This window comes from Macaca nemestrina, chromosome 19 (genome assembly GCF_043159975.1).
Source record: "Macaca nemestrina isolate mMacNem1 chromosome 19, mMacNem.hap1, whole genome shotgun sequence".
Taxonomy (NCBI): Eukaryota; Metazoa; Chordata; class Mammalia; order Primates; family Cercopithecidae; genus Macaca; species Macaca nemestrina.
This window is the reverse complement of record NC_092143.1, coordinates 71043179-71063175: the sequence shown is the minus strand read 5'-3', so window position 1 is coordinate 71063175 and position 19997 is coordinate 71043179. Positions and strand designations below refer to the sequence as shown.

At 42.4% G+C, this 19997-nt stretch overlaps 1 protein-coding gene across 2 annotated transcripts in view; it reads right to left on the bottom strand.

Moving 5' to 3' along the window:
* Window positions 1-12589, bottom strand: part of LOC105464735 (ubiquitin specific peptidase 14) — a 54785-nt gene extending 42196 nt beyond the window's left edge. Inside the window, exons 1-3 of one of the 2 annotated variants that reach the window (XM_011712793.3) lie at window positions 12349-12589; window positions 7655-7800; window positions 4124-4156 (exon numbers count right to left, since the gene is read on the bottom strand). In XM_011712793.3, coding sequence (XP_011711095.1) covers window positions 4124-4156; window positions 7655-7800; window positions 12349-12364 — 195 coding nt within the window. In that variant the 5' untranslated portion in view covers window positions 12365-12589. The remainder of the gene's footprint in view (window positions 1-4123; window positions 4157-7654; window positions 7801-12348) is intronic. The other variant, XM_011712782.3, reaches the window with a different exon arrangement.
* Between the last annotated feature and the right edge of the window lie 7408 nt (window positions 12590-19997).

The window sequence follows — 19997 nt, the reverse complement described above, 5'->3', positions numbered from 1 at the left end:
ACTCTAACAAGACAGTCAGGCTGGCCTTTGAACCCAGGCACTGACTTCTCCTCTCTAGCTATGAAAGGCTTAGACAGCATCTTTTTCCAATATCAGGCTGTTCCATCCACATTGAAAATCTGCTGTATAGTGTAGCCACCTTCATCAGCAATCTTAGCTAGATCTTCTGGATAACTTACTGCAGCTTCTCCATCACCACTTACTGCTTCACCTTGCATTTTTATGTTACAGAGATTGCTTCTTTCTTTAAACCTTGTGAACCAACTTCTGCTAGCTTCAAATTATGTATCTCATATATATATATATATATATTTTTTTTTAAGTTTCTGGGTACATGTCCAGGATGTGCAGGTTTGTTACACAGGTAAACATGTGTCATAGCGGTTTGCTGTACCTATCAACCCATCACCTAGGTATTAAGCCCAGCATGCATTAGCTATTTATCCTGATGCTCTCCCCACATCCCACTGCCTGACAAGCCCCAGTGTGTGCTGTTCTCCTCCCTGTGTCCATGTATTCTCATTGTTCAGTTCCCACTTATAAGTGACAACATACAGTGTTCGGTTTTCTGTTCCTGTGTTAGTCTGATGAGGATAATGTAGCTTCCTCACCTCTCTCAGCCTTCACAGAATTAAAGAGAATTAGGGTCTTCCTCTGGTTAGGCTTTGACTTAAGGAAATGTGGCTAGTTTGATCTTCTATCCACACCACTTAAACTTTCTTCACATCAGCAATAAGGCTGCTTTGCTTTATCACTTGTGTGTTCATTGCAGTAACACTTCAAGAACTTTATCTTTTAAATTATAAATTTCCTTTGAAAACTGGACCTTTGTATTCACAACTTGGTTAACTGGTGCAAAATGCCTAGCTTTTGGCCTATCTTGGCTTTACACAGGCCTTCCTCTCTAAGCTTAATCATTTCTAGCTTTCTGTGGAAAGTAAGAAACATGAAACTCTTCCTTTCTCTTGAACACTTAGAGGCCATTATAGGGTTATTAACTGGCCTAATTTCAATACTGCCTTGTCTCAGGGAATAGGGAAGCCTGAGGAGAGGGAAGAGGGAATTGCGGGTCAGTGAGGCTGTCAGAACACACATTTACCGATTAAGTTTGCCATCTTACAGGTGTGATTCATGACACCCCAAAACAATTACAAAAGTAACATCAAAGATCAACATACTTGACGTGAGAGTAATGAAAATGTTTCAAATATTGCAAGAATCACCAAAATGTGACAAAGAGACATGAAGTGAACATAGGCTGCTGGAAAAATGATGCCTACAAACTTGCTCGACGCAAGGTGGCCACAAGCCTTCAATTTATAAAAATCACAATTATCTGTGAAGCACAAAGAATAAGGTGTGCCTTTATATGAAACTCTGGGGTCAATCATAATATTTAAGAGAGCAAAAGGGTAACAATACCAAGAAATTTGAGAACTGCATATCCCAAGGTTTAAGTTAAAAATCAGTGAGAATAACCACATTACCAAAAGAAAAAAAATCACACAATCATTTTAACAAACAGAAAAAGCACTTAACAAAATTTAATAGTCTTTCATAATTTTAAGTTGTAGTGAACTACAATAAGACAAGATGTCCACTCATTTTGTTCCTTTTTGAGGTGGAGTCTCGCTCTGTTGTCCAGGCTGGAGTGTAGTGGTGTGATCTCAGCTGACTGCAACCTCCGCCTCCTGAGGCCAAGCAATTCTCCTACCTCAGCCTCCTGACTAGCTGAGACTACAGGCGCGCACCATGACGCTCGGCTAATTTTTGTATTTTTAGTAGAGACGGGGTTTCACCATGTTGGCCAGGCTGGTCTAGAACTCCTGACCTTAAGTGATCCACCCTCCTTGGCCTCCCAAAGTGCTGGGATTACAGGCTTGAGCTACCACACCCAGACAAGATGTCCACTCTCATCACTTTTTTTTTTTTTTTTGAGATGGAGTCTTGCTCTGTTGCCCAGGCTGGAATGCAGTGGCATGATCTCGGCTCACTGCAAGCTCCGCCTCCTGGTTCACGCCATTCTCCTGCCTCAGCCTCCTGAGTAGCTGGAACTACAGGTGCCCGCCACCACGCCTGGCTAATTGTTTTTTTTTTTCAGTAGAGAGAGGTTTTCACCGTGTTAGCCAGGATGGTCTCGATCTCCTGACCTCGTGATCCACCCGCCTCGGCCTCCCAAAGTGCTGGGATTACAGGCGTGAGCCACCACCCTCAGCCACTCTTCTCACTTTCTATTAACACTGTATTAGAAATCCTATCAAAAAGTAGGACAAAGCCTGGCACGGAGATCAAGGCATGAGGATCACTTGAGGTCAGAAGTTCGAGACCACCCTGGCCAACATGGCGAAACCAAAATACAAAAATTAGCTGAGCGTGGTGGTAGGCGTCTGTAATCCCAGCAATTCGGGAGGCTGAGGCAGGAGAATCACATGAACAGAGGGAGGCAGATAATGCAGTGAGCCAAGATCACACCACTGCACCCCAGCCTGGGCGACAAAGCAAGACTTTGTCTCAAAAAAAATAAATAAAAGAAGTCATCTGTTTATCAATTATATGTCAATAAAGTTTAAGAAAACTGAAAGTCATGAATATCGAAAAGGGAGAAGTAAAACTGTCATTATTTGCAGATAACATGTTTATGTACACAGAAAACCCAATGGAATCTGCCCAAAACACAACTGGAATTAGTAAGTAAATTGCTTACAAGAACCCAGAATGAAAATAAACTTAGAAAAATCAATTGTATTTTGGCTGGGCGCAGTGGCTCACGCCTGTAATCCTAGCACTTTGGGAGGCTAAGATGGGCGGATCACCTGAGGTCAGGAGTTTGAGACCAGCCTGGCCAATGTGGTGAAACTCCATCTCTACTAAAAATACAAAAATTAGGCGGGCATGGTGGTGGGTGCCTGTAATCCCAGCTGAGGCAGGAGAACTGCTTTAACCTGGGAGGCAGAGGTTGCAGTGAGCCGAGATCGCGCCACTGCACTCCAGCCTGGGCAACAAGAGTGAGACTCTGTCTCAAAAAAAAAACAAAAAAGAAAAATCAATTGTATTTTTACATTCTAGCCATGAACGCTGGAAACAATTTTTTAATATCATTTTAAGCAGTGAACAAACGTTAAGTTCCAATAATTTAAGAGAAGTCATGCAAGGGCTGGGCACAGTGACTCACACCTGTTAATCCCAGCACTCTGGGAGGCCAAGGCAGGAAGATCACTTGAGCCCTGGAGTTTAAGACCAGCCTGAGAAACATAGTGACACCCCCATCTCTACAAAAAACAATTAAAATTAATTAATTAACTGGGCATGGTAACACATGCCTGTGGTCCCAGCTACTCAGAAGGTTAAGATGGAAGGACTGCTTGAGCCTGGGAGTTTGAAGCTGCAGCAAGCTGTGACCATGCCACTGTGCTCCAGCATACATGACAGTGAGGCCCTGTCCCCCCCCAAAAAAAAACTCATGCAAAATCTCTATATTTAAAAACTACAACACTGCTAAGAGAAAACAGAGACCCAAACAAATAAGGAAGTACATCATATTCAAGGATTTTAATATGCAATATTGTTAAGATGTTTATTCTCCCCAAATTGAGCTACAGATTCAATGTAATCTCAAACAAAATCTCAAAGAGGAGAAAGTTGCAGAGCATAAGAATGTATACTACCTTATTCCAAGACTCTTTTTTTTTTGGAGACAGTCTCGCTCCGTTGCCAGGCTGGAGTGCAGTGGCATGATCTCGGCTCACTGCAATCTCCGCCTCCCAGGTTCAAGCGATTCTCCTGCCTCCTGCCTCAGCCTCCCAAGTAGCTAGGATTACAGGTGTGCACCACCACACCCAGCTAATTGTTTTTTCAAGACTTTTATTATAAAGCTTTAGTAATCAAAACCATTTGGTACTAGTGTAACTCTAATCTACTAGATCAATGAAACAAAAACCAAAAATAAACCTGTAACTAGTTTTCAAGAAAGAGCCCAACACAAGTCAATGGGAAAAGGCAAGTATTTTCAACAGATAGTGCTGGAACAACTGGATATACATGTGAAAAAAAGTCATCTGGAATTTATTTTGGTATCATAATGAGGTTACCGCATTATAATAAACATCCATAAGATAATACTTACATTTTTTATTTTGATGTTTCCCCAATCATCATCCTGTTTCAAAGACAAACAAAAGACATTTAACCACTTCTGTACAAGCAGAACATAATCTAATAATCAATTTATTTTAACCTACTTCAAAACAGAATAAAATTTATCCTGTATGCAGATTTTATTTAAAATTACAGCAATAAAAAAAAATTTTTTTTGTCCAGGCACGGTGGTTCACGCCTGTAATCCCAGCACTTTGGGAGGCCAAGGCAGGCGGATCACCTGTGGTCAGGAGTTCGAAACCAGCCTGACCAATATAGAGAAACTCCATCTCTACTAAAAATACAAAAAGTAGCTGGGCATGGTGGTGCACACCTGTAATTCCAGCTACTCGGGAGGCTGAGGCAAGATAACTGCTTGAACCCAGGAGGCAGAGCTTACAGTGAGCCGAGATCTCACCACTGCACTCCAGCCTGGGCAACAGAGCAAGGCTCCATCTCAAAAAAAAAAAAAAAAAAAAAAAAAAATTTCTTTAAACACAAGCGGTCCTAAAGCCAGGGTTTCAAATAATTTGCTTCAACTGCATAAGGTAACACAATATAAAAGGCAGTAACCTTTACAGCATCAAATACTAAAAAACACATAAGTATAAAAAAAAATACTTTTAGCAAGTACTAAAATACACTTGACTAATGACAGATGATAGATCCTATTTTTTGGGTGTTTGGAACCAGCAGAGCTAATAAATAACTAGCTTACATGGCAAGAATAAAGAGTTAATGTAATTAAGGCGACTCTATAATTTACCATCAAAACAAGGAGACTCAGAAGAATACAAATGCTAGAATAAACCAGACTACCCAAGGCAAACTAAATCTTACTAGTACTTGCATAACCACAAATGTTTCTCAAGTGCTAAATTTCACATCTATAAAGCAATTACTTTCCCTTCAATATGTTAAATAAAGATCAATATATTTTTTTAAATGCATGATTAGTCCAGAGTAATATTTTAACTTACTGCAGCTAGGCCTTTCCCCTCATAGGATAAAGTCGATTCCATATTACTCCCTTTTATAGAAAGTATTGGGTATTCAATATGCTTGTCTACCCTTCATTGGTGCCACTAATTATATCCTCTATCTGCTTTAAAATGGAACAGTAACTTCCTACAGGCCCTTCTCAATTTAAGGACTATGACTGCTAAAGATAACGAATGATAACTATAAATGCCCTCTAAAATCACTCACCCAAGGTCACACAAAGCTGGGAATGGAACACAGATCTGCTTGATTTATAAATCATAAGCTCATTTGGTGCCTTACTATGTTACTTAAACCTCTTTGACACTCATTTATAAAATTTCCTGATTTATAAGATATGGACAACATATAGCTGAAAATTAAAGAAAATAGAATAAAAGCCTGACACAGAATAAGTACTCAATAAATGGTAACTATTAGCAGTCACAGTTTCATTTAATTTGCATACTTCTATAACTCCTGACAGCATGCCACTAGTACAGTGTTCAGCACGAATTAGGCTATGAAGTTCACTAAAGGCCAAAGGTTCATACTGTACCTTCAGAGGTAAACAAAGTTATTTTCCTCCAACATGTGTTTTACTGCCCTGAGGGGGTAGCCAGTCTTTGTCTTTAAAGTTAACTACAGATCTTTAGCATTTTATCTAACCCTTGAAGAAAGTATTTTTTAAAACTATACTTATATTATTAAAAACAACAGAGGCCGGGTGTGGTGGCTCACGCCTGTAATCCCAGCACTTTGGGAGGCCCAAGGCAGGCAGATCACTTGAGGTCAGGAGACCATCGCCAACATGGTGAAACACTGTCTCTACCAAAAATACAAACATTAGCCAGGGGTGGTGGCGGTGACCTGTAATCCCAGCTATTCAGGAGACTGAGGCAGGACAATCACTTGAGCCCAGGAGGCGGTGGTTGTAATGAGTTGAGATGGCGCCACTGCACTCCAGCACCTGAGTGACAGAGGGAGACTCAATCTCAAAAATAATAATAATAATAATAATAATAATAGATATCTTCTTGTCTTTTCTTCAGTCCTTCATCAGTGATGCTGGCAAGGATGGATTCTTAACTGTGGTCACTGTGATCATTCCAAAGGAAGTAAAGAAAAAAATTAGGTTTATTCTCTTTTTAAACAGAATTTTTTTCCTCCCATCTCCAGGTAGGAGTTAGGTAATAATTACTGTTATGGAAAAAGGGGACCAGGTGCGGCGGCTCACGCCTGTAATCCCAGCACTCTGGGAGGCCGAGGTGGGCAGATCACTTGAGGTCAGGAGTTCAAGACCAGACTGGCCAACATGGTGAAACCCCATCTCTACTAAAAATACAAAAATTAGCCGGGCATGGTGGTGGACACCTGTAATTCCAGCTACTCAGGAGGCTGAGGCAGGAGAATCGTTTGAACCCAGGAGGCAGAGGTTGCAGTGAGCCACGACAGCGCCACTGCACTCCAGCGTGGGCAACAGAGCAAGACTCGTCTCAAAAAAAAAGAAAAAGAAAAAAAGAAAAAAACGGCTCTTCATTAATGGGTAGGATGCAATAAAGGCCAAAAAAAAAAAAAAAACGAACAGTTTTCCAGAACCAGGGCTTTGGTAAAAATGCTGAAGTGCTTTGAATTTCAACATACAAATGCATGTACAAAATTACATTCTGTAATAGTTTTTTAAGAAAACAAACCTATCTGTATTGTTCCATATGTTTAAGCTGAGATAAAATTTTCCAACCTCATCGCAGAAAATTACTAAGGAAATATTAATTGATTTCATTTTAGTCTAAACAAAATAAAACTAATACTTTTAATACATCCTCATAGGAAAAAAAATTCACACAATACAGATAACTGTAAAGTATTCCACTCTTCTGACCCACAGAGGTATCTGGTAATACAATACATTTTAAAATAAAATTTAAATGATGCTTTTAGAACAAAGTCATGTCCTTTGCAGCAACATGGATGGAGCTGGAGATCATCACCTGTTAGTTCCTTAGTAAACTAATGCAGGAACAGAAAAGCAAACCGCATGTTCTAATTTTAAGTGGGAGCTAAATAATGAGAACACATAGACACATAGAGAGGAACAATAGACACTGGAGCTTACTTGAGGGTGGAGAGTGGGAGGAGGAAGAGGATCTTAAAAAAAAAAAAAAAAAAAAACAACTACCTGTCAGGTACTATGCTTAGTACCCGGGTGATGAAATCTGTATATCAAAACCCTGTAACACAGGTTTACCTATATAACAAACCTGCACATGTACCTCAGAACCTAAAAGTTAAAAATAAATAAAAGTAAAAAGAGTTTTAAAAGGATGTTTTTATAATACAGTATAGTGTTGTGAAACAGCTACAATGTTTCTCCCTTACTCTAACATGCATAAGACAGTTTAAACCCCATAGATGACATATTCTCATCATATAAAAAAGTACTTCAAATGCTACATTAAAATTAAATACATTTTCCAGTGTTATTTTTCAAAAAGTATACAATAATAGTAACGTGATGAAAATTTGGACTACATTTTACCTTTAGAGTTCCTCCTTTCACCATAACTTTCTGTCTGGCAGGCTGGACTCCAGTCAACGCAAACAGCTGAGCCTTGAACACCATTGGAGGTTCATCAGTATTCAATTCTACACCTTCAAATTTCTCCTTTCCCCATTTTACAGTAACTGCAAACAAAATCACAATTTTTTAAATTAAAAAATAACAAGAAAAGAATTACAGACCCTTAGAAGATCACCAATTAGGCAGTTATCAAGAGTCAAAGTATGTCATTCATCTTTCTATGCCCATAATGCCTACCTAATCAAGAGCAGCATGCATGCAGTAGATGCTGAATAAAATTTCACTGGATCAAACCTAACTTCTCATTTCATAGTTAAAGAAACTGAGACTTCAGTGGGCTGGGAGTGGTGGCTCACGCCTGTAATCCCAGTACTTTGGGAGGCTGAGGTGGGCAGATCACAAGGTCAGGAGTTCGAGACCAGCCTGTCTCTAATAAAAATACAAAAATTAGCCGGGTGTGGTGGCAGGCGCCTGTAATCCCAGCTACTCGGGAGGCTGAGGCAGGAGAATCGCTTGAACCCGGTAGGCGGAGGTTGCAGTGAGCCAAGATCGTGCCACTGCACTCCAGCCTGGGCGACAGAGCGAGACTCCAGTCTCAAAAAAAAAAAAAGAAACTGAGACTTCAGAGAAGTAGATTGATTTGCTAATGTCAAAAAAAATTGGTTAATAAACTCCCAAGTCTTCTGAATCCTACTCCAACAATATGATCATATTGAAACATTTCCCAAAATGGTAAGTTTTACAGCCCCCACAATGTGTTTAATTGAAGAATCATTCATATCAGCACACAGCATTGGAAAAGAAGAGAGAGAAAAAGGTTAGATAGTTTAAGAGAAGAAAAAAAATTCCTGGGAGAATAAAGCACATCTAAAACAACTTAAGGAATACAGAATCTGAGTCATAAGAAATGTGGGAGAATTGAAAAGTGTCATTTCTGAACAAGAGGTGCTTGATTAAGAAAAAATCCAGAGACATATCTAAAGCATTTAAAAATATATAGAAATCCCACTTCACAGCCATTAGAATGGCTATTCTTTTCAAATTTTAACAGAAAGTAACAAGCGTTAGCAAAGATGTGGAGAAACTGGAACACTTGTATACCTCTGGTGGGAATAAAAGTAAACACAGAATTACTATATGATCCAGCAATTTCATTTCTGGGTATACCCTGAAGATCGGGAAGCAAGGACTCAAACAGATACTTGTACACCCAGGTCTACAGCAGCATTATTCACAACAGCCAAAAAAAGTGGGAGCAACTCAAGTGTCCGTCAACAGATTAATGGACAAAGAAAATGTGGTATATACATACAATGCAATATTATTCAACTTTAAAAAGGAAAGAAACTCTTACACATGCTACAACATGGATGATTCCGGTTATGTGAGATACCTAAAGTGGTCAAACGCATACACACAAAAAGAGAATGGTGTTTGCCAGAGGATGTGGACGAAGGTAATAGTTGTAAAAAAGTGTGAATATACTTAATGCTATAGAACTGCACACGTAAAAACCATTAAAATGGTAAACTTTATTACATACATTTTACCAAAATAAAAAATGTCAATCAGCCTCATAACATAGCTAACTTTTGAAATATATTTTTTAAAACCCAAAGACATATATTAGTTCCACTGAAAACTTTATAACTTTTCAGAAATAAGAATCTCACAACTGTTAACTGCTGTCTAACTCCTGAAATCAGAATTTGAAAACCTCATCCAGACACCAAATCCCAATTCTATCATCAGTTCAATGAATATGTTGAGCATTCATTTAATACCAAGCCCAGTACAAAACATTGGGAAGACTCTCCACAAACTTACAGCCTAATAAGGGCAGGGTGGGGGGGAGTAATTAACAATATAAGTATTATAAAGGCTACAGCAACAAAGTGGAATGCTTCATAAATGAGGAAAGATTTCCTGGATGAAGTATTAACTTCTGAGTTATCACTATCAATTCTGAATCTCAAAGAAAAGATTAGGTGTTAGAGACTAGGAGCGAACAGAAATATTCCCAGAAAAGAAGGAAAATATTCCACAGCATAAAGCAGCATGGTAAGTTCTAAGATGTAAGTAATTGATTACCAGAGAAAAGGGAAAGCAGCAGTAGATGAAACTGGAAGCTGGCTAAGGATCAAGTTATGGAAGATAAGTCATCCTAAAACATATATAAAGAGGCCAGGCACGGTGGTTCATGCCTGTAATCCCAGAACTTTGGGAGGCTGAGGCGAGTGGATCACCTGAGGTCAAGGGTTCGAGACCAGCCTGGCCAATACGGTGAAACCTTGTTTCTACTAAAAATACAAAAATTAGCTAGGCAAGGTGGCAGACACCTGTAGTTCCAGCTACTCGTGAGGCTGAGGCAGGAGAATCGCTTGAAACCAGGAGGTGGAGGTTGCAGTGAGCCAAGATTGCACCATTGCACCCCACACTGGGCAACAAGAGCAAAACTCAGTCTCAAAAAATAAAAAAATAAAATAAAATAAAACACATAAAGGCTTTATATTGTAGGCAACGTGTAATTCCTGAAAGGCTGTCATAAGCAGAGAAATCGGGCTTGAAGAGGGCACACTAATCACTGAAATAAACTAGAAGCATATTACAATAGTACAAGCTAAAGATGCTACACGATTAAACCAAAACAGTACTAGAAGTAAAGGAGAGGAAACTACCTGAAATTTATTGCGCTACTGCCATGAGCAAGTTACTTAAAACGTTTTGCTTATGCTTACAAGAGGAATTATACCAGTATCACAGGATTATGTTGAAAATTAAAACAAAGCAATATGTACAAAACCCTAACTCTGTAAGAGGCACAGATGTGTGTTTATTTTTAGAGACGGGGGTCTTGCTCTGTCACCCAGGCTGGAGTGCAGTGGTGTGATCACAGACCACAGCACCCTCTAACTCCTTGGCTCAAGTGATCCTCCCAACTCAGCTTCCCGAGTAGCTGGGATTAAAGGCACACACGACGGCCCCTGGCTTTAATTTTTAATTGCACTTATCCTTAACCATTTAATAATCTAGATACGTAATTTTTTTCTTTTCTCGAGATGCAGTTTCGCTTTTTTTCACCCAGGCTGAAGTGCAATGGTGCGATCTTGGCTCACTACAACCTCCGCCTCACGGTTTCAAGCGATTCTCCTGCCTCAGCCTCCCAAGTAGTTGGGATTACAGGCGCCCGCCACCACTCCCGGCTGATTTTTGTATTTTTAGTAGAGACGGGGTTTCAACATGTTGGCCAGGCTGGTCTCGAACTCCTGACCTCAAGTGATCCGCCCACCTCGGGCCTCCCAAAGAGCTGGGATTACAGGCGTGAGCCACTGCGCCAAGCCTACATACTTAATTTTCTACTAAATCTTATGAAATAGTACTTAAAATGTTCTCTTCATTTTAATATAGAGCTTTTTGCTGACGCTCAAAATACAGATTATCGATATGGAGAGGTCAAAGGAAGGGACCTTAGAAATCTACTCGAGTTCCCTCATTTGAGGGATGAGGAAAAGATCTGATTAAATATTTAAGATAAAGTTCACATTTTAAAGAAGAAACTTTGGTCAGCGCTGGCATTTTTTGAGGAAACATATAGGGGTTTTAAGTGTGTGAACCTACTGGTGTATTTAGGTATTAGAATATTTCAAGAGTCATTCTACTGTTGTTATGGCTTTAGAAAAGGGTTGGGCAATCATTAAGAAGTCGATTAAAGATTCTAGACCATCAAGAATCCACCTTGAGATCAAACAATACTCTTATTCGTATCATGCTTTGTAAATGCTGAATCTTCAATAAAGGAACTGTGACAGAATAAATAGGGATGGTCAATGAATCACACATCTACAGCCAATTGGAGACACCACACATATTTTAGGTGCCATTTTGAATAAGGCTAGGGAGCAGCAAGGTCCATTCTCTAAGTAAAAGTGATCCCTGGCCAGTACCTTGGACTGTCAGCAAGCAAACAACACAAGCCCTTGTCAAACGCCAATCAAGAAATGACACCCCGGGGATATGTGTATTCATCTACTTCCGAAAGCTCACACCATGTTTCGGATAGAGAAATGCAATGCAACGTCTGATGAAACGAAAACGAAGCAAAAAGGTTTACAATCTGCCTCGGGACAAAACTAAAACTGGTACCAAAGGGGCGGTCGAACAAAGGCAAGGGGCAAGAGAAGGGCGAAGGGCGGCGAACGCCGCCTGGCAACCCCAAGAAGGATGAAGGCTCACCTTCCGTCCCGGGTCCCTCCATCCCTCCCCTTCTTCCCCGCTCCCTTCCACGGCGACCACTGAGAAGCCCAAAGGAATCGCCCTGCACCTCCAGCCTGGTGCCCAGCGCCTCAGGACACACCCTCACTTTCACCGCACACCAGGGCAGCGTCAGAAACTATTCTGCAGAGTCACGACTTTGAGAGGCTTCCCCATCTCCACTCCCCCCATCCATCCGGGGACCGCGCTCCCCCGCCACGCAGGGCTCCAACCCAGCCGGGAGAGGGGTAGGTGCCAGGGTTGTCTCCGCACCGCCGGCCCCGCGCACCCCACCCGGACCCCTCCCGGCCCATGCCCGGCGCCCACCAGTGCAGGCCAGGCCTACGCGGAGGCCTAGCGCCGGCCCGGTGTACTGCGCGCGAGGCCAGGACGGGGCTCACCGGAGTAGAGCGGCATGGCGGGGCGCGGCGGGAGGCGGCGGCGCAGGAGGGCTGGGCCTGACAAGGGCGGCGAAGAGACAGAGACCAGAAGCAGCTGCGGCGGCGGCCGAGGCGGAGGCGCGGTGGTGGCGGCGGCTGCGGTGCGACGAGAGCCTCATTCAAACCGGCCACTGGCGATGACGCAGCAACACGCAGAACACCCGTGCAGCTCCCGAGCGACTGCAGGGAGGAGACAGGGCGGCAGGGGCGGGGCGGGGCCTGGAGGTGGCGAGAGGAGGGAGGAGGGGGAAGGCGGTGGAGGGGTGGCGGGAAGCAAGGAGGGAGCGAGGGAGGGACGGGCTCTGGGCCCCAGCCACAGCAGCAGGTGCGCGCCTGCGCACTGCTGCCCACCGCCCTGCGCCCACTGGCCACGTGGTCTTGGCGCGGCCCAGCCCTGCGGCAGATGAAGTGGGAACTTGGTATCCCACTTGCTATCTGAGGCTGAGGCGGGAGAATCGCTTGAGCCCAGGAGGTCGAGGCTGCAGTGAGCTGTGATCGTGCCACTGCACTCCAGCCTGGGCGACAGAGCGATACCCTGCCTCAAAATAAAATAAATAAAATTAGTGGTTGTAAAGTCAGAGGTGTTTTGAATCCCAGCTGTTACTAGCTAGCTGTATGATGGCTGCAAACCTCAGTTTTCTTGTTATTCACCCACACCTCATTTTACTGAGGTTTTGTTTTTGTTTTTGTTTTTAATAAAGTGAAGGCTCGTGGCAACCCTGGGTTAGCAAGTCTGTCAGTTCTTTTTTTCTAACAGCATGTACTCACTTTGTGTCTCTGTGTCACATTTTGATAATTCTCACAATACTTTAACTTTTTTAATACTATTATATCTGTTCCAGTGGTCTATGATTAGGGATCTTTGATGTTACATGGTAACATCAGATTGTTTTGGGGTGCTACTAACCACCCCCATGTAAAACAGCAAACTCCAATGTTTTGTGTATTCTGACTGCTCTGGCAACAAGTCTTTTCCCACAAGGGTTCAAGGCTTGAGTTGAGGACACAACTGCAGATGTGGTGGAAATAGCAAGAGAACTAGAATTAGAAGTGGAGCCCGCAGATGTGACTGAATTGCTGCAATCTCAAGACAAAGCTTTAATGGGCAAGGAGTTGCTTCTTATGGATCAGCAAAGAAAGTGGTTTCTTGAGATGGAAACTACTCCTGGTGAAGATGCTGTGAACACTGTTGATTGACAACAAAGGATTTAGAATATTCCATAAACTACGGAACTGTTGATAAAACAGAAGCAGGGTTTGACAGGATTGACTCTAATTTTGAAAGAAATTCAAATCTGAAAGTTCTTTTGTGGGTAAAATGCTAAACAGCACTGCATCTCACAGGGAAAACTCTCATGAAAGGAAGAGTCAATCCATGTGGCAGATTTCATTGTTGTCTTATTTTAAGAAATTGCCACAGCTACCCCAAACTTGAGCATCCACCACTCTGATCAGTCAGCAACCATTAACATTAAGGCAAGACCCTCTGCCAGCAAAAAGATGACGATTCACTGACAGCTCAGATGATCCTTAGCATTTTTTAGCAGTAAAGTTTTGTTTGTTTGTTTTGAGACAGGGTCTCACTCTGTCACCCAGGCTGGAGTGCAGTGGCGCAGTTACGGCTCACTGCAGCCTCAACCTCCCAGCTCAAGCTATCCTCTCACCTCAACCTCCTGAGTAGCTGGGACTACAGGCGTGCGCCACCACACATGGCTAATTTTTTTTGTATGTTTTGTAAAGATGGGATTTCGCCATGTTGCCCTGGCTGGTGTTGAACTCCTGGTCTCAAGCAATCTGCCCACCTAGGCCTCCCAAAGTGCTGGGATTTCAGGCATGAGCAACTGTACCCAGCCTTGACACTAAATAAACTGCAGTATAGTAGAAACATAACTTTTATATGCACTGGGAAACCAAAAACTGTGTGTGACTCACTTTATTACAATATTAGCAATATTGCAGTGGTCTGGAACTAAACTAGCAATATCTTCAAGTTGTGCATGTAAAATGGAGAAAACGGTATAATATCTACATCACAGAATTGTTACAAGGACTAAATAAGATTATGTGTAGAAGATTCTTAGCACAGTGCATTGCACACGGTTGCAATAAATGATACCTATTTTATATTACACAGTAAAACTTCAAAGGGATTTTGCAGGGTATGCTAGAATAGTAGCCTATGGATAGCTTTATTTTCTATTTTTTTAATGTTCAGTAATATATTTCTATAACATATATATTTAAAAATGTATTGCATAGATTGGCCAGGCACCATGGCTTACGCCTGTCATCCCAGCACTTTGGGAGGCCGAGGCAGGTGGATTGTTTGAGCTCAGGAGTTCCAGACCAGCCTGGGCAATGACGTGAGACCCTCATTTCTACAAAAAATTTAAAACTTAGCCAGGCATGGTGGTGCATGCCTGTAGTCCCAGCTATTCGGGAGGCTGTGATGAGATGGGAGGGTGGCTTGAACCTGGGAGGCAGAGGTTCCAATAGCCAAGATGCATCACTACACTCCAGCCTGGGTGACAGAGCAAGACTCTATCTCAAAAAAAATAAAAATAAAAATAAAATAAATAAAAATGTATAGATCATCTGTGGAAAAATCTGTGCTGCCCTTTGTTGAAGTTGACAGTAAAGGAGGCCTAAAGATTGAAAGATTCAGAGGCAAATCATCATCCTCTCTACTACACTCACATTGCAACTTGTGCTTTTTTTTTCTTTTTTTTTCTTTTTCTTTTTTTTTTCTTTTTCTTTTTCTTTTTCTTTTCCTTTTTCTTTTTGAGACAGAGTGTTGCTGTGTCACCCAAGCTGGAGAGTAGTGAGCAATCATGGCTCACTGCAGGCTCCCAGGCTCAAGTGATCCTCATGCCTCAGTCTCCCAAGGAGCAGGATTATAGGCGTGTACCACCATGCCTGACTAATTTTTGTGTTTTCTGTAGAGATGGGGTTTCTGCCATGTGGACCAGGCTGGTCTCAAACTCCTGGCCTCAAGCGATCCGCTCACCTTGGCCTCCCAAACTGCTGGGATTACAGGCATGAGCCACCATGTCCGGCCAGCTTTTTCTTTAGTAATTCATCACACTTCTATTTTTTTAATGTCTGTATTCCCCCCAAGTACACTATAAACAAGAATTGTGGCTATCTGGTAGGCACTCAGGAATTACCTGATGCTGTGAGAACTGGATGTGAAAGTTACCTATCTGAAGTTTATTCATTCTGTAGATGACCAGGGAATCTTGTAGACCAAGTTTTGGTCCCTTTGGTACCATTAGCTTCTTCCAGCCTCTTTGAAAATCTGCAGACCTAAACTTAAGACAGATGGGGGCAGAGTGAGGAGGTGGAACCATGCTAGCAACTGAAAGGAAGCATAAAAAAAAATTTGCACAGCTGGCCTTCCTAGATGTCAGAGAGAGTTGTAGATGACAGCAACCTCGTCACCATGACACACATTGCTAAGCCCTGCCCTCCATGTGTTTAATGGATGGGTAAGTTCTATAAAAAATGACCAAATATCAGAAATGTTTTCACTTGGTGAATTACCTACAATTTATTGCTTAGAATGCACCCTCCTTCCTCATCTGGCCATGGGAAATCCTGTCCAACTTTAAAGTTTCCATTTAATGCTTTTTTACATAAACTGAAAGCCTTCTTGTACAATCACCCCTTCGTGTCAAATAGTATTATGTGTTATTATGGCTGTTTTAGTTTCCCATGAGTGCTGTAATTAATTATTACAAACCTAGTGGCTTAAAACAACATAAGTTTATTGTAAGTTTATGATCTTACAGTTCAGGTGGTCAGAAGTCTGAGACTGGTCTTAACATTAAGGTGTTGGCAGGACTGCATTCCTAGAGGCTCTGAGGGTGAATTCTTTTTTTTTTTTTTTTTTTTCAGACGGAGTCTCACTTTTTCACCCAGACTGGAGTGCAGTGGCACCATCTCAGCTTACTGCAGTCTCCGCCTCCTGGGTTCAAGCGATTCTCATGCCTCAGCCTCCCAACTAGCTGGGATTACGGGCACGGACCACCACGCCGGCTAATTTTTGTATTTTAGTAGAGACAGGGTTTTGCCATGTTGGCCAGGCTGCTCTCGAACTCCTGACCTCAGGTGATCCACCGGCCTCGGCGTCCCAAAGTGCTGGGATTACAGGATTGAGCCACTGCACCCAGCCTCTGAGGGTAGATCTGTTCCTTACTCTTCCCAGATTCTATACACTGTCCACATTCCTTGGCTCCTGGCTCCATTCCAGCCACAGCATCACTCCAGCCCCTGCTTGAGTCGTCACAGCGCCTGCTCTGACTCTGACCTCTGCCTTCCTTTTAGAAGGCCCCTTGTGATTACATTAGCCCCAACTGAATAATTCCAGATACTATTTTCATTTTAAGATCCTTAATCACATCATCCAGTCCCTTCTGGAAGGCAACCAACATATTCATAGGTTCAGGAGATTAACACATGGACATATTTGTAGAAGTATCATTCTGTCTACCAAGGACTGCTAATAAATAATAAAACAAAAAACAACGAATATCACTACACTTTCTTAGAGCACCTATAGTTTAATATTCCTATGTTTCCCTCTTCTCTCTCTACTAAATTATAAATTATAAGCCCTACTGGACGCGGTGGCTCACACCTATAATCCCAGCTCTTTGGGAGGCCGACGGGGGGGCAGATCACCTAAGGTCAGGAGTTCAAGACTAGCCTGGCCAACATGGTGAAATTCTGGCTCTACTAAAAATACAAAAAATTAGCCTGGCATGGTGGCATGCGCCTGTAATCCCAGCTACTTGGGAGGCAGGGGCAGAAGAATCACTTGAACCCGGGAGGCAGAGGTTGCAGTGAGCCAAGACTGTGCCATTGCACTCCAGCCTGGGTGACAGAGCGAGACTTTCTCAAAAAAAAAAAATAATAATAAACTATAAGCCCTGCCTTAAATAATCTGGGATCCTGCCGGGCATGGTGGCTCAGGCCTGTAATCCTGGCACTTTGGGAGGTCGAGGCTGGCAGATTGCTTGAGGTCAGGAGTTTAAGACCAGCTTGGCCAGCGTGTTGTAATCCCCTCTCTAAAAATACGAAACTTAGCTTGACTTCATGCCAGGTGCCTGTAGTCCCAGCTACTCGGGAGGCTGACGCAAGAGAATCACTTGAACCTGGGAGGCAAAGGATAACCCGGGAGGCAGAGGATGACCTCAGTGAGCTGAGATCGTGCCATTGCACTCCAGCCTAGGCGACAGAGCAAGACTCTGTCTCAAAAAAATATATATTATAATAATAATAATTTTGGATCCTACACACACACACACACACACACACACACACACACACACACACACACACACACATTCTATAACCTAGAACGGTAGTTTGCCTAAAAAGATTTTCAGTAAGTATTTCCTGGCCAAGTATGGTGGCTTGTGCCTGTAATCCCAGTGCTTTGGGAGGCCAAGGCAGGAGAATGGCTTGAAGCCAGGAGTTTGAGACCAGTCTAAGTAACAGAGACTTTGTCTCTACGAAACAAAATTAAAAACAGTAGCTAGGCAGGGTGGCTTGTGCCTGTAGTCTTAACTATTTGGGAGGCTGACGCAGGAGGATCACTTGAGCCCAGAAGTTCAAGGCTGCAGTGAGCCATGATTGCACCACTGCTCTCCAGCCTGGGCAACAGACTGAGACCCAGTCTCCTAAAATATTTTTTTTAAAGTATTTCCTAAATGAATTCATAACCTAGTTTTGGATCAACAGATGATGCAAATTATATTAGGTGAATGCTAGGCTGCTATGGCAAAGGGGCCACAAGATTAAGTTGCTTATTTATTTGTTTATTTATTTTTGAGACAGAGTTTTCGCTCTTGTTGCCTAGGCTGGAGTGCAATGACGTGATCTTGACTCGCCGCAACCTCTGTCTCCCAGGTTCAAGCAATTCTCCTGCCTCAGCCTCTAGAGTAGCTACAATTACAAGCATGTGACACCACTCCCGCCTAATTTTGTATTTTCAGTAGAGATGGGGTTTCTCCATGTTGGTCAGGCTGGTCTCGAACTCTACACCTCAAGTGATCCACCCGCCCCAGCCTCCCAAAATGCCAGGATCACGCATGAGCCACTGTGCCCAGCCAGATTCTGTTGCTTATTGAAGATAGGAAGTTATGCAGGAGCCACAGAAGAGCAAGTACTTGCATCATGAGGTTGTTTACGGACCAACATTCCATCTGTAAAGCTCCTCTGCTAGCCGCTAAAGCAGTGCTTCTTGAAGGTGAATGTGAACGTGTATCACCTGGGATCTTGTTAAAATGCAGATTCTGATTTCCTAGGTCTTGAGTGGAGTCTAAGATACTAACAAGCTCTCAGGAAACAATAATACTCAGTCTGAAAATTACCCTTTTGAGTAGTAAGCTGTGAAGGGGCTTATCTTTTACTTGGTTGAAGATGCGTTTCAGGTACATCCAAGTTTCAGGCCCTAAGAAGAAGAAATAGAAGACAAAAAGAGTACAAGGCAGCAATTTCCTTTTAAGCAAGAGGAATGGGAGGAATGTGCCCAAATCACTCCCATTCCCATTTCACTGGTGAAAACAGTTATGTGACTATGCCTGGCTGCGTGCAAATCTGGGAAATATAGTCTCTAACCTGTCACAGATATACACGTCCTAATCCTATTATGATGCAAGAAGGAGAGAATGGATTTTGATGGAAAACCAACAGTCTCTGCCATGCAGATGGTGGTTTCTTTTGTCAATAATCTTCAAGCTTATAAAGTTTTCCTAAAACAAGTGATCAAACTCCTGGTGGCTTAGTTTTCTCAACTGTAATATGAAAATGATCATATCTGTCCCTGGACCCTCCTAGAGTTGTAAGGTATAAATAGCTAGTTGAGAGCATATATGTCAGGAATAATTATCAGATAGAGCTAAACCACAACAGAACAAATAGCAGATGCACTCATCTGTTTATATATCTGCATATGATTAGGCTAAGTTCTAGGCTAAGTTCAATTCCCAAAGTTTTCATTATTAAAGCCAAAACAGAAATATATGATTTGCAATCCTCACTCTCAAAACGTTCCTTTTAGAAACAAAAATCTCTACAACTGGACATGAATAAACTGTCTGGCCTTATCCCTAACATTTCTTTACCTATATTACTTCAAATTCAATGATGCTTGGCCAGGCACAGTGGCTCACGCCTGCAATCCCAGCATTTTGGGAGGCCGAGGTGGAAGGATCACTTGAGGCAAGGGGTTCAAGACCAGCCTGGGCAACATAGCAAGACCTTGTCTCTACTATAAAAACGACAACAATAACAACAACCAGAAAAAACCCAAGTGTGGTGATGCACGCTTGTAGTCCCAGCTACTCCGGAGGCTATAGTGGGAGGATCACTTAAGCCAGGAGGTTGAGACTGCAGATAGCTCTGATTGTACCCCTGCTTGCAGCCTGGGCAACAGAGTAAGTCCTTGTCTCAAAACAAAAAAATTAAATGATGCTTGAAGATACTGTGCTTTCTTACCTTCCATTGTTTTCCCCATGCTACTACCTTGGAATGTTCTTCCCAATTCCTCTCTACTTATTTCTCACCTCCATGATACAAACCGTGAACTTTTCTCTGCTTATTTA